This window comes from Nerophis ophidion, linkage group LG02, assembly GCF_033978795.1.
Source record: "Nerophis ophidion isolate RoL-2023_Sa linkage group LG02, RoL_Noph_v1.0, whole genome shotgun sequence".
In the NCBI taxonomy this organism is placed as follows: Eukaryota; Metazoa; Chordata; class Actinopteri; order Syngnathiformes; family Syngnathidae; genus Nerophis; species Nerophis ophidion.
Genome location: NC_084612.1, coordinates 45,903,698 through 45,919,207, shown reverse-complemented (window position 1 = coordinate 45,919,207; position 15,510 = coordinate 45,903,698). Strand labels below are relative to the sequence as shown.

General features: G+C 41.1%; 1 protein-coding gene across 1 annotated transcript in view; it reads right to left on the bottom strand.

Moving 5' to 3' along the window:
• tafa3a (TAFA chemokine like family member 3a) overlaps nucleotides 1-15,510 on the bottom strand; it is an 85,533-nt gene that overhangs the window by 41,798 nt on the left and 28,225 nt on the right. The window contains exon 2 of the mRNA XM_061884929.1: nucleotides 9,498-9,610. Coding sequence (XP_061740913.1) covers nucleotides 9,498-9,610 — 113 coding nt within the window. The remainder of the gene's footprint in view (nucleotides 1-9,497; nucleotides 9,611-15,510) is intronic.

Sequence of the window (15,510 nt, the reverse complement as noted above, 5' to 3'; positions counted from 1 at the left end):
CTTAAATCCACTAAAATTCAACCCTTGAGTCGACTTCAATTGAATATTTGAGTCTACTTAAATTTAACCCTTGAGTGTACTTAATTTTAAAACTTGAGTTAACTTATTTTTAACCCTTGAGTCGACTTAACTTTAATCCTTTGAGTCAACGTATTTTTAACCCTTGAGTCTACTTAATTTTACCCAAGTCAACTTAATTTTAACCCTTGAGTCTACTTAATTTAAATCTTGAGTCAACTTCAATTTAACCTTTGAGTTGACTTAATTTCAACCCTTGAGTGTACTTAATTTAAACTTTCAGTCAACTTCAATTTAACCTTTGAGTTGACTTAATTTTAACCCTTGAGTCTACCTAATTTTGAACATTGAGTCTACCTAAATTTAACCATTGAGTGGACTTAATTTTAATCCGTGAGTTTACTTAATTTTAAACCTTGAGTCGACTTAATTTTAACCCCTGAGTCGACTTAATTTTAAACATTGAATGGACTCAAATTTAACCCTTGAGTTGACTTAATTTTATCCCTGGAGTCTACGTAATTTTAACCCTTGAGTTGACTTAAATTCAATCCTTGACTAGACATAATTCAACTCTTGCGTTCACATAATTTTAAACATTGAGTCAACTTAATTTTAAACAGTGAGTCTACTTAAATTTAACCCTCAAGTCTACTTAATTTTAAACCTTGAGTCGACTTAATTTTAACCCTTGAGTAGACCTCATTTTAACTTAACCCTTGTTTTTACATAATTTTAAAAATTGAGTTAACTAATTTATTGTTAAACGTTGAGTGTACTTAAATTCAACCCTTGGGTCTATTTAATTTTAAACCTTGCGGAGATTTAATTGTAATCCTTGTGTTGACTTAATTTTAATCCTTGAGTCAACTTAATTTTATGCCTTGAGTCTACTTATTTTAAACCCTTATTGGATTTAAAATTAACCCTAGAGTCTACCTAATTTTAACCCCTGAGTCCACGTAAATTTAACCCTTGAGTTGATTTAATCTTAACCCTTGAGTCCACTTACATTTAAGCATTGAGTCTACTTAATTTTAACCCTTGAGTCCACTTAAATTTTAACCATTGAGTCGACTTACTTTTAACCCTTGAGTAGATCTAATTTTAAACATTGAGTCTCCTTAATTTTAAACATTGAGTCTACTTAATTTTAAACATTAAGTCTACTTAATGTTAACCCTAGAGTCCCCTAATTATTTACTTGTCCATTACTTACAAGTACTTCATTTATTTACCCAAACATTTCTAACATGACTTCTACAAAGAGTTGCATTAAATTACACACCTGTTGGAGTCACCTGACTCCTCATTGAAGTATGATCACTGAGCATCCCACACAGTTTCCAGGTAGCCATCCTTGGCTCAGGTAAAGGTGTGTACGCTCAGAATGACTTGAGTGATTCATATCATGTTAATGCAGGAAAGTTCGCCTTAAAATGTTACATTGCCTGTTTGGCTAAAAAAGGTTTTGTTAGCCATGGTTTGGCCCTGGAACGGATCATTTGACTTCAATTTCCAGTGGTGCACTTTGAAGTGTAAACATTGTGACTTGTTAGCATGCTCACGCACCCTCTGCCCTTCCCGCTCCCTGGCCACTCTTTCACCAGCAGCTAATGAATGGCGGCGTTGCTCTGTGGCGGCGCTCTTATTAAAGGTGATAGCGTGGCGGCGCTCTTATTAAAGGTGATAGCGTGGCGGCAATCTTATTAAAGGTGATAGCGTGGCGTAGCTGCGCGGCGAAAGATTGAACAGCTCTGCGGATGAAGAGGTTTGTTTATTGGGCCCACCTGGACTTTACCTCTGCAGCATGATTAGCAAAGTGTTAGTGCAGTCAGGGGCATACTGCATCACCCAATAACTACCTGTCAGCCATGCAAGACCACCCATTAAATGCCTTAGCAGAGGTGTTTGTAGTCAAACTAATGACATTTACAAAACACATTGTCCAAACACCTGTGTGGACCATCAATTTAATATGTCCCAGTACGTCATAGAAAGTCAATAGGTCAATATATATATGACAGTCTCAGAAAATTTGAATATTGTGTTAATGTCCTTTATTTTCTGTAATCCAACTAAAAACATGAAAATGTCATACATTCTGGATTCATTACACACCAACTGAAATATTGCGAGCCTTTTATTATCTTAATATTACTGATTATGGCATACAGCTTAAGAAAACTCAAAAATTATATCTCAAAAAATTATAATATTTCTTTAGACCAAGTTAAAAAAAAAGATTTATAACAGCAAAATGAAATCAAACATTTGAAAATGTCAAGTAATGCACTCAGTACTTGTTTGGGAATCCTTTTGCACGGATTACTGCATCAATATGGCGTGGCATGGAGGCAATCGGCCTGTGGCATTGCTGAGGTGTTATGGATGCCCAGGATGCTTCAATAGCGGCCTTCAACTCATTTGCATTATTGGGCCTGGTGTCTTTCAGCTTCTTCTTCACAATAACCCACAAATTCTCTATAAGGTTCAGGTCAGGGAGGTAGGTTCAGGTCAGGGAGGTTGGCAGGCCAATGGAGGACAGTAATGCCATGGTCAGTACACCAGTTACTGCTGGTTTTGGCACTGTGAACAGGTGCCAGATCATGCCGGAAAATGAAATCATCATCTCCATAGAGCTTTTCAACAGATACAGACAGCTTCAATAGCCGTATTCCCATGGTCAAGCCACTCCTGAACTCTAGACAACGAAAGTTCCCTCAGTCAGCAATGGTTTGGGGAGCCATGTCAGCTGCTGGTTTTGGTCCACTGTGTTTCATCAAGTCCAGAGTCAATGCAGCTGTGTACATGCTTCCCATCTGTTGTAAAGCTCTATGGAGATGATGATTTAAATTTCCAGCATGATCTGGCACCTGCTCACAGTGCCAAAACCATCAGTGAGGGGTTCATCAGGGGTTCCCTCAATCATCAGGAAATCTCCTGATGATTGAGGGAACCCCTCATGAAACAGTTCTCTAGAGATGTAGTCTTGTGATTTTTCCCACACATACATATATATATATATATATATATATATATATATATATATATATATATATAGGGGTGTGGGAAAAAATCGATTCGAATACGAACCGAATCCGATATGTTGTGCGATTCAGAATCGATTCTCATTTGTAAATAAAAATTGTTGGGGTTTTTTGTGTTTTTTTTTTATTAATCCAACAAACCACTACACAGCAATACCATAACAATGCAATCTAATTCCAAAACCAAACCTGACCCAGCAACACTCAGAACTGCAATAAACAGAGCAATTGAGAGGAGACACAAACACGACACAGAACAAACCAAAAGTAGTGAAACAAAATGAATATTATCAACAACAGTATCAATATTACTTACAATTTCAGCATAGCAGTGATTAAAAATCCCTCATTTACATTATCATTAGACATTTATAAAAAATAAAAAAAAGAACAAAAGTGTCACAGTGACTTACACTTGCATCGCATCTCAAAAGCTTGACAACACACTGTGTCCAATATTTTCACAAAGATAAAATAAGTCATCTTTTTGGTTTGTTTAATAGTTAAAACAAATCTGGATTATTGCAATCGGTTGATAAAACATTGTCCTATATAATTATAAAAGTTTTTTTTTTTTTTAATCTACTACTCTGCTAGCATGTCAGCAGACTGGGGTAGATCCTGCTGAAATCCTATGTATTGAATATATATATATATATGGATCGGTTCGCAGCCGAGTGTGAAGCGACCGGAATGAGAATCAGCACCTCCAAATCCGAGTCCATGGTTCTCGCCCGGAAAAGGGTGGAGTGCCATCTCCGGGTTGGGGAGGAGACCCTGCCCCAAGTGGAGGAGTTCAAGTACCTAGGAGTCTTGTTCACGAGTGAGGGAAGAGTGGATCGTGAGATCGACAGGCGGATCGGTGCGGCGTCTTCAGTAATGCGGACGTTGTACCGATCCGTTGTGGTGAAGAAGGAGCTGAGCCGGAAGGCAAAGCTCTCAATTTACCGGTCGATCTACGTTCCCATCCTCACCTATGGTCATGAGCTTTGGGTCATGACCGAAAGGATAAGATCACGGGTACAAGCGGCCGAAATGAGTTTCCTCCGCCGGGTGGCGGGGCTCTCCCTTAGAGATAGGGTGAGAAGCTCTGCCATCCGGGAGGAACTCAAAGTAAAGCCGCTGCTCCTCCACATCGAGAGGAGCCAGATGAGGTGGTTCGGGCATCTGGTCAGGATGCCACCCGAACGCCTCCCTAGGGAGGTGTTTAGGGCACGTCCAACCGGTAGGAGGCCACGGGGAAGACCCAGGACACGTTGGGAAGACTATGTCTCCCGGCTGGCCTGGGAACGCCTCGGGATCCCCCGGGAAGAGCTAGACGAAGTGGCTGGGGAGAGGGAAGTCTGGGTTTCCCTGCTTAGGCTGTTGCCCCCGCGACCCGACCTCGGATAAGCGGAAGATGATGGATGGATGGATGGATGGATATATATATATATATATATATATATATATATGCCTCTTTGTCAGTCCTCCAAATGATGAGCTGGCTTTGGAGATGCACAGTGAGATCTCGTTGTCCAGAGATCCTTGCTGGAGATGGTGCTTCCAATGAAACAGAACTTTTCTATGGTCTTGAGGTCCGTACTGTCAATGGTCACTGGTGGTGGAAACGGCACAGCAGGGTTCTGAGGTGATTGGGTTGGTTGAAACATGGCCACTGTCTTCACCAGGTTTACAGTCAGACCAAAGCTTCAACAGGATACTGAAAAGCGGTTTGCAATGTGCTGGATGTCATCTGAAGTTGTAGCTGTCAAAGCTCAGTCATCAGCAAAGAGCAATTCCCACAGTAGAGCTTCAAACACTTTGGTCCTTGCCTGGATTCTCCGCAAGTTGAAAAGCTTGCCACTGAAGCGGAACTGGATTCAAACACTTATGTCACAGTCTGTGAAAGCATCCAACAGCACTGCAGAGAACAAGATGGAAAAGGGGGTTGGCGCCAGTACACATCCTTGCTTCAGTCCATTCCTAACAAGTAATGACTCGGATGCACCACCATTCTCTTCGACCCTGGCTTGTATCCCGTCATTGAAGGACGCAATGAGTGATTTCAGCTTATGTGGCAACCAAACTTGCAAAGGATCTACCATAGGCCCTCACGATTGACTGTGTCAACGGCCTTGGTGTGGTCAGCAAACACCATAAAGAGCCCCCTTTTCTGCTCTCTGCACTTTTGTTGCAGTTGTCGGATGGCAAATATATTTTCCAAGATGGCGCCAGTATGTGCGTTGGCCTGCCAGCTCTCGCTGTCAGCTCTGTTTGGTTTTGTGTTGTTTGCGTCTATTTTCGTCTCTGTCAGCTCACTGCTTGTGTATGACGGCCAAACACTGTTGGATCTTTGCCCCTCTCCAACTGATATGATCAACTTCAACGTTGGTTTTTCGACGTCCCAGTCAGCTTTTTCACCTGGCCAGATTCCTGCCTTCCTTTCCTGCCTCCTGGCTCCTCTCCCCCGGTGGAAGCGTCTCTGGCGCCGCGGTAAATGCGGCGGCCAGCTGGTGAAAGTTGGGGCACTCCTGGTCCAGCTTCCCGTGGCTTTCCAAAGGAGGAATGGTGCGGTATCCGGTTTCCTACTTTACCCACGCTCGCTGGATCCCATCGCTTCCTGGCTTGTTCCTATCGTTGCTTTGGAGGATGAGTATTGCCGCCGTCGCTCCTGCTGCCCCCACCCCCGGAGGCGTGGGGTGGATTCCCCCACCTGCGGGCTGTGTGTCGGGTCCCACCTGGATTATCTGCGGCCTTGGACGTGCTGGCCCCCGCCAGGTTCGGGTCTTGTGAACGCAAGATTTTTGACAAACAAAACCTTTATCCTGATGGATTTCTTCACTTCCCTCGGACTTGACTTCCTCTGTGTGACGGAAACATGGCTGAGAGCCGGTGAGTCCGCCCCTCTTAATGAACTTCTGCCTCCGGAGTGTTCTTACTTTAATTCTCCACGGTCGTCCGGTCGAAAAGGAGGAGGAATAGCAGTCGTTTTTAAAAATGACTTTAAATGCCGTCAGATCCGCCTGCAATCCTCCTTTTCGAGCTTCGAACTGTGCATGTTTGAACTGGGTCTTTCTGATGTCGTCCTGTGTGCCGTCGCCTATCGACCACCCAAGTACCACAAAGACTTTATAACAGACTTTCTGAATTGTTGGCTGAAATCCTGCCCAAATATGATCATGTCCTTATTTTGGGTGTGCATCTCTTAGCCTTTGCCTAAAGAAGCATAGCCTACAAGGCAGCAGGAAGACTTGAGGTCAGAGTTTTAATTTCTGATAGCCGATTGTAGCTGAGATAGGCGCCAGCGCCCCCGGTGACTCCAAAAGGGAATAAGCAGTAGAAAATGGATGGATGGATAGCCTGTTCCTGAAGAGGACTGACCTGCGAGGCATTGGTAAACCCGAGCAGACCTGCAAGGCATTGGTGAACCCGGGTAGACCTTGGATGAAATTACCTGAATTATTTTTCAGGCAGCCCATGAATCAACCTGACTCCAAAGACTTCCTTCTTCCAATCAATTGATTCTTATGATACATTGACCTGATAAAAACTGTATATGATCCTGATTAAAAAAACTGTATGCAAACCTGAGAAAAACTGTATATGATCCACTGACTCGATGAAAACTGTATATGATCCTGATAAAAACTGCATATGATCAATTGACCTGATAAAAACTGTATATGAACATTGACCTGACAAAAACTGGATATGATCCTGATAAAAACTGCATATGATCCATTGACCTGATAAAAACGGTGTATGATCCTGATAAAAAAACTGTATATGATCCACTGACCTGATAAACAGTGTATATCATCAATTGACCTGATAAAAACTGTATATGATCCTGATAAAAAAAAAATGATATTATCCATTGACCTGGTAAAAACTGTATATGAACCTGATAAAAACTGTATATGATCCATTGACCTCATAAAAACTGTATTTGCAGACCCGTCAGCGATCCTGTTCTGTCTCCCTGTAACGTTTTTCTGATCTTGAATGGGACTGTGCTGAAAATATTTATTTCTGATCTATTGACCTGGTAAAAACTGTATAGGATCCATGGGCAGATGCAAAAGTCTAAACCAAGGCTATCCTTTTTTTTCAGGAGAGTCCTAAAGAACTTGTGTTGTATCAAAGATCTTTGAGTCTGAGTTTTCTAGCAATGCATTATTGTAATGTAGGGCAGGGCGTTGTAACCTTTTTGACTTTGGAGTGTTGGGGGGATTGTAACATTTTTAACCTTGTGCTGTTGGGGGTTGTAACCTTTTTAAACCTTTGGGTGTTAGGGGGCTTTAACCCTTTTGACCTTGGTGTTCTGGGGGGTTGTAACCTTTTTTTACCTTGGGGGTGTTGGGGTTGTAACCTTTTTGACCTTGGGTGTCAAGGGTTTGTAACATTTTTGAGATTGGGGTGTTTGGGAGTGTTTGTAACCTTTTTGACCTTGGGGTGTTGGGGGTCTGTAACCTTTTTTGACATTGGGGTGTTGGTGGAAAAGTGGATTACAACTAGTACTGATGTGAAAGTACGGAGCACAGCTGCAGAACTGACACTTTTTGGGGCCCCCTGGGGGTCACTGGCAGCCCCAAAATGGGTCCTTAAAGAGTACCACACACTTGGGTGTGACTATCAGTGGTACTTGAACTTCTCTGGTGTTGGACATGACAAACTAACACACAATGTTGGACATGACAAACGAACACACAATGTTGGACATGACAATCTAACACACACAATGACTCTCTGACTCTAACTCTTTGACTCTGGCTTTGACTCTCTTACTCTGAGTCTCGGACTCTCTTACTCTGACTCTGACTCTTTGACTCTGACTCTGAATCTCACTCCCAGAGTCTCTCACTCTGACTCTCACACCTCTTCCTGTCTGACTCTCATTCTGACTCTCTTACTCTCTGACATTCTCACTCTGACTCTCTGACTCTGAATCTCTGACTCTATGACTCTGACTCGAGTTTTCTTCAGGAAACATCCCAACCAGGAGTGTTCCTATCATACAGAGTAGGATTATTTTCATTATATTGTAGATACATTTGATTATTATTATTATTACAGTCACTCTGACTCTGACTCTCTTACTGTCTGACCCTCTGACTCTCTTACTCTGACTCTCTTACTGTCTGACCCTCTGACTCTAAATGTCTGACTCTCTTACTCTGACTCTCTGACTCTAACTCTCTAACTCTATGACTGTCTGACTCTGACTCTCTGATTCTGACTCTCTGACTCGAGTTTTCTTCAGGAAACTTCCCAACCAGGAGTGCTCCTGACATACAGACTAGGATTATTGTCATGATATTGCAGATACATTTCATTATTACATACATTTTTAAATGTACTGTAGTGTTTATTGCATGTTGTTGTAAATGGAAAAACATTTATCCTGTTTGTATCTGCCCTTGTTGTATTTTGCTTTATTTCTACGACATTTTTTATTTACTCACGGTAAAATCCTGACGGCTAAGCTGACAGTTTTGTTTTTGTTTAATTTTAAAATGTATTGTCATTTTACAATATCACATTTCATAAGTCAAGCAGATATTTTATTTGTACTTTCACTTGAACAAAAACTAAGCTTGGAGTACATGAAAATATGTGTGTGATTAGTTGAAATATATGCAATTGTTTCTCTTGAAATGCAAAGAACAAATACATTTAGTAAAAAAAGATCAGTACTTCATTATTTCCAGGCCACATGTTTGGCACCGAGAGGATCTTATCTCGCAATAGGTCCATCAAACTATACTTGTTAAATATCATTGTTGCAGAATATTCCAAAAAAAAGCACATGCAGAATGTTGGAGTGGCATGTCTAAGTCAGTTTCTGAGAAGTCTTCATGGTAACAAGAATATCCGAGGTATGTTCCTAAAACCAGTCTTAGAGAGGATCTGGACTCGTGTTTCTACAGACGATCCCTAAAAACAGCAGGGAAATTTGTTGTTGATTTTTTTTTTCCGAAAACTCCCCAAAAAATAAAAACAGCAAAACATTCCTGTCATATAAACGATCTTTATAACAGGTCTTTCAAAACATCAACAAGCTCCTGTCAGATAGTTGTTTTTTTGGGGTTTTTTTGCCGAATATTCCAAAAACTGTCATATACAGAATGTTTGACGAGCATGTTGTAGCACATTGCGTTAAAAGGAGAATGATTCATTGGCATGTTATTACAACAGGTTATCAGAGAGCCACAGGATCTTTGACTCATATGATTCCTAAAAACTGCTGACAACTCCTGTCATATGAAGCCTTTGGGGTTAGGGTTAGGTGGCAGATACCCTGGACAAGGATGGCGGGGTAGACCCTGGATAAGGAAGCCGGGGTAGACCCTGGACAAGGAAGGTGGTGTAGACACTGGACAAGTGGCTCCCTCCTCCAAGGAAGGGGTAGAATATGTGATGACAGCCACCCGGGCAGACACTTACCTATGTGGCTCCGAAATGACAAGGCAGTGCTGAAGTGTCCCCAAAGAGTCACCATGCAGACGGTCAGCACCAAGGTCTTTCTGCACATTCTCTGCAGGTCCCCAACCTTCATTCTGCATATAAAAGACAAGACAAAGGTCAAGCAGATTTGACATGAACCAAGTACAGTACAGTCCAGCAGGCTTGAAGCCAACAATCAGGGGAACACCTTAGACTTAGTGAATATCTTTGCTGATTTAGTGGGACCACAACAGGCAAACATGCCAATTGCTTGAAAACTACAGTTGTAATTGGATGGCCATCCAGAGGGTTGGTGGTCTGTTCTCCTTTCAAATGTATTTTCCATTATATTGGCGTCCCCTGTTGACTCTTAATAGAATGGACTTTCAGGCCCGAGACATCTGGGTGGTCTTCAAACATTCTATGGTTGGCCCAAGACCGTTCTCCATCTTCCAGGGAAAGGCTCCCTAAGAGCAGAACACAATGCAAACCTGCCCTGGTGGACTCTGTGAACCAGGTGTCCAGTAACCTGACTCTCCCCAGACCTTTGTAGTTGGCTGAGCTCCACACAAGGATCTGGGCTCGAAGGCATTGCAAACTCATTCCAGATAGCAAACAATAATTAACTAATCAAGGTCGCCTGGCGGGATTTCATAGATGTGACGTAGCGAGGGAAGCGACTGTTGGATTCAAACAACAATGGCGGCACGCAGCCCTCGCTGCGTCATGTGCTGACATTGATTCTGCTAATGCAACTGTTTTGTCCAATCTATCTAATATTCATTCTTTAAAAGATGAACAGAGAAGGGTTTTGAAGGCATTTATTGGTGGCAAGGATGTTTTGGCTCTTCTTCCGACCCAGTTTGGATTTCCCAGTGTCGCTCTCATCAGCGTCACGGCTTGATTTCCTTGTGATTACTTGAAGTAGCACGTCATTCAAGAAAACGGACAAGTCTTTTATGCAATCACATACAATTATTTTTTTACAAGGCCCCGCCTTCTGATATACGTCTCTTATTGAGATCTCCAAGATTTTTGTGTGGAGCTCAGCAAACTACAAGGATCTGGTGCGAGTCAGGTTAAGTGTCCAGTACTATAATGTTTGGTTTCTACACCAGCTGATGAACTTGCAAGGATGAGGTGGTGATACCTTGGCAGCCTTTGTGGTGACACACACAGAGACTTTTCTTTTGGGATAAAGAGTCCACGCACTTATTATCAAATACCAGTCTGGAACATGACCACCACATTCCTGAAGGTCAGTACCTTAAACCTCTCAACCACACATTGGCGGTCCTCCTTCATTCACCAAAGTATTGGTTTGCTGAAGAATGGAACTTCATTGTCATTGCAAAACTAAATGACTTTCAGACACACTAACCCTAACAGGGTAGACAGAACATCAACACTGTGGGGCGGCACTAAGAGCAGCTTCCACTTCAAATGGTAGAGAACATTTAAAGATGAGGCCAACAATATGAGAACAACAATAAAGTCCCAAACTTAACTCTTGTGGAGGACTCAGTTTGGGACCAGGAAAACAAAAACTGGAGCAGAGCAGGAATATATATTACCACTCACAACTCTAGACTTTCAACACTTGTATACCGTCATCAAAAGCCAGAGACCCCTTCTGGGCTCCAAACAGACCTACAGGTTTTCACTTAAGACAATCGGTTTGTGGGATGGATTCAACAACAAACATTCAGAATATTCAACTGAGGGTCTGAAACCCACGTGCAGAGACAGCAAGAGAAGTGCAGTTAAAACAAAATTTTGGAAAGTGCACAAAAAGCATAGTGGCAGCCATGCAGCATGTCGAGGTACAAAGAAAAATTACACCGTGCATCCTGATTGGAAACCAGGAACAGGGGGCCAGCAAACACACAAACAATGGTGGCAGATGGAAGGAAAACTAGATAGGAAATGAAACAAAATAATAATATTAATAATAATAACAGTCTTGTGATATCAGGACACGTAGATATGCTTGGATTAGTCTTTTAACTTATTATTAAATACTTATAAACACTTGATTTTGTTTACACATTATACTTCTTGGATTAGTCTTTTAACAAGGAACACAGATAGGTTGATCGGCAATACTAAATGCTCCCTAATGTGTAAATGCTGTTTATCTGTGTTGGCCCTGTGATGAGGTGTACATTTGTCCAGGGTGTACCCCGAAATCCTTTTTCCAGGGTCTACCCCGCCTTCCTTGTCCAGGCTGTACCCTGCCTCCCTTGTCCAGGGTGTACCCCACCTTCCTATTCCAGGGTAAAACACGCCTTCCTTGTCAAGGGTGTACACTGCCTACCTTGTCCAGGGTCTACCCTGTCTTCTCTGTCGAGGTGTACCCCGCCTTCCTTGTCCAGGGTCGACCCCGCCTTCCTTGTCCAATGTGTACACAACCTTCTTTGTCCAGGATGTACAGCGCCTTCTTTGTTTATAAATATTATGAAATATTTATAAACAGTTTATTTTAACATGGTTAAGGAACCTATCATCTAATATTTATAAACCATTTATTTTGTTTACATGTTGTACTTCTGTCCTGCAGCAAATACATTGAAAATTTGCTTTTTTTGTCTGTAGGAGTGTTTTCATGTATGTTTGTACGTGCTATTGTTATGTAATCAATCTAGCATCAATAGCATGAGCTAATATGGTAACAAGTATAGAAGTGTCTGTTTTAGTATTATTAACTTACAATGGCATTCTTTTTTGTATTGTTACGCTTTCACAAATTCTTCAGTAAATTCACCAAAAACATCAGTGTGGAGTTATTGAGTCTGTTACGCTGTTTGGAGAGCTAACTTGCGCAGCTAGTGGGTCCTTGACCATGACTTCTGTTTTGTTTATCGGATGTTTTACTGACGTGTTACAGACACAACAATGAAGGTATGTAAATAAACATTCTGTGTAAATAAGTTATTTCACAACGTATATATCTGCGACGGAAACACAGTGATGCACTCAAAAATGGGCTGATACTGGAAGCTGATTAATGCTGCATGTAGAGAGCTAAAGTGTGTGTTGCATGCAAACATCAGTCTTTACATCAAGCTTCCTTTCCTCAGCCTAAAGGAGGAACATATCTTCTCTGAAGCAAATGTGTGCAAGAGACAACAAAACCCCAGCCAGCTGCAAACACTGCTCTTCTCCGTCTGGACCACAGTAATGAGCACCTGAGAGAATGTCTGCCAACAAAAGAGCTGGCTAGCAAACAACAACAACAACATTCATTTGGCGCCAGCTCGTTATCCCCCAGAACAAAGTGGATGTGCTCGTTAGCAGGCGATGCTTCACAGGAAGTCAGCTGTGTTGAAGAGGACAAACATTGGAAACAAAAGGAGCACAAAAACCTTTGCATGGATGATAAAAGCTGGGTTTTATTGTGTTCATTAGCTACAAATCATTGACTTGTAAAAAGTATTCCACCAGAATGTTAGCAGCCTCCTTTAATTGTTGTGGAGCAAAGAGAATACTAATGACAGCAACATGAACTTTCTTGTTCTTGGCTTTTAGGTGACAACCACGGTCCCTGCTGCTCCTTAAAAAGAGCCACATGTGCTTTCTATCCGTCATTGCCAAGGACTACCCACAGTGTAACCCTGCTCTGTCTTCTTATTCTCTGGCAGACCTCGAGAGTTGCATGCCTCTCCTACTACAATACACCATGGTACGATTCTGACAACCCTCCCTGAGTGAGTAAGTAGGTAAGTAAGTGAGTGAATGAGTAAGTAAGTGAGTAAGTAAGTGATTAAGTAAGTAAGTAAATAAGTTAGTAAGTAAGTAAGTGAGTAAGTAAGTAAGTAAGTAAGTAAGTAAGTAAGTAAGTAAGTGAGTAAATGATTAAGTGAGAGTCAGTGAGTAAATAATTAAGTATGTTAGTAAGTGAGTAAGTAAGTAAGTAAGTAAGTAAGTAAGTAAGTAAGTAAGTAAGTGAGTAAGTAAGTAAGTAAGTGAGTAAATGATTAAGTGAGAGCCAGTGAGTAAGTAATTAAGTATGTTAGTAAGTAAGTAAGTAAGTAAGTAAGTAAGTAAGTAAGTAAGTAAGTCAGTGAGTAAGTAATTAAGTATGTTACTAAGTAAGTAATTAAGTAAGTAAGTAAGTAAGTAAGTAGGTTAGTTACAGTGACGTGCAGTCAGGGGAGGCAGGTGAAGCAGTGCCTCACGTGCCATCATGGAAAAAAAAAAAAATGTGAATAGAAAAAAAAAAAAATTGTTTTATGTATCCAGTGATTATACTTTATACAATTATTTTCCATTTAACTTCACCAGTTTTAGATTATTTTTATTCAAAATCGCTGAATTTTCACATTTGCTATATGAATTATATTATACATTTCCATAGTTTAGTTAGCTGAGGTATATAATGTACAGTGTATTTTGTCAACAACTGTATGTGTGTAACGTATTTCTTGTACTGAGCAATCATAAAATGGCTGCGAAGACGCACTGTGTGAGGCACCTGTTCTCCCGCCTCATGGTGGTAGAGGCCGCTAGTGATCACAGGGATAATTTTTGCAACTACTCGGCTGCAGAATAAGTGACAACAAGCTACAGTTAGCAAGTCAAGTGCAGCGACAGCGATCGTTTATTTTTTCCTCTCCCCTGGACTTTTAACATGGGCGATTACGTATCTAAAAAAAAAAAAAGTTTTCTAAACTGGACTTTCAATTGAAGTAGGAGGTAATAATTAAAGGAAGACCAACACCGGAGCTAAAAGATTTTCTTCAGACAGTGATCTCCATTGAGACAGAAAGACTTTTAAAACTGAAGAAAGATAAGGAAGACTTCTATAAACAAGTTATTGATGCTTTTGTTCAGAAGGAGCGACGCATGGACTTCATTTATAAGTAAAGGTAAGACCATAATAATGTTTTTTTTCTTAAATGTACTTTTTTTGTGTGCTACAGTTGGTATGTGTAAATAATGCTGGTATGAGCTTTTAAACACAACCCGTTAACTGCTGCCAATCAAATGGTGAATAAGATACTCTTTAGGGTTCATATGTTTGTAAATCTGACTTTGATGAAGTCAGTGCCTCACTAGCCGTGAACCTCACCGCACGTCACTGATAAGTGAGTGAGTAAGTGAGTAAGCGAGAGTCCGTGAGTCACAAAGTGAGGAAGTAAATAAGTTAGTAAGTAAGTAATGTGAGTAAATAAGTAAGTAAGTAAATGAGTAAGTAAGTGAGTAAGTAAGTGAGTGAATAAGTGAGTTAGTAAATAGGTGAGTAACTGAGTATGTGAGTAAGCGAGAGTCACTGAGTAAGTACGTGAGTAAGTAAGTGTGTGAGTAAGTAAGTAAGTAAATAAGTGAGTAAGTGAGTAAGTAAGTAAGTAAGTAAGTAAGTAAATAAGTAAGTAAGTGACTAAGTAAGAAAATAAGTAAGTGTTAACCCCATGTGGATTTTCTGGATGTTTGTTATTAAAGCCATCCCACATCCCAATAGTCTTAAGTGAAAACCTGTAGGTCTGTTTGGACGTCTCTGGCTCTTAATGAAGGCAGGTAATTGTTGAAAGTCTGGAGTTATGAGTGGTAATGTGTATTTGTGCTCTTCTTCAGCTTTTCTTTCCTGATCCCAAACTGAGTCCCCCACAGGAGTTAAATTTGGGACTTTAATTGTTCTTCTCATCTTTCTGGCCTCATGTTCAATTGTTCTCTAACTTCTGAAGCGACTGCTGCTCCTAGTGCCGCCCCACAGTGTTGATGTTCTGTCTACCCTGTGACTAGGGTTAGAGTTAGTGTGTCTGAAAGTCATTTAGTTGTGCAATGACAATAAAGTTCCATTCTTCAACCAACCAATACTTTGGTGAATGAAGGAGGACCTCCAATGTGTGGTTGAGAGATCTAAGGTACTGACATAGCAAACCCAAAAGGAACCTTCAGGAATGTGGTGGTCATGTTCCAGTCTGGTATTTGATGACAAGTACATGGACTCTTTATCCCGAAAGAAAGATTTTTTGTTTGTCACCACAAAGGCTGCCAAGGTATCACCACCTCA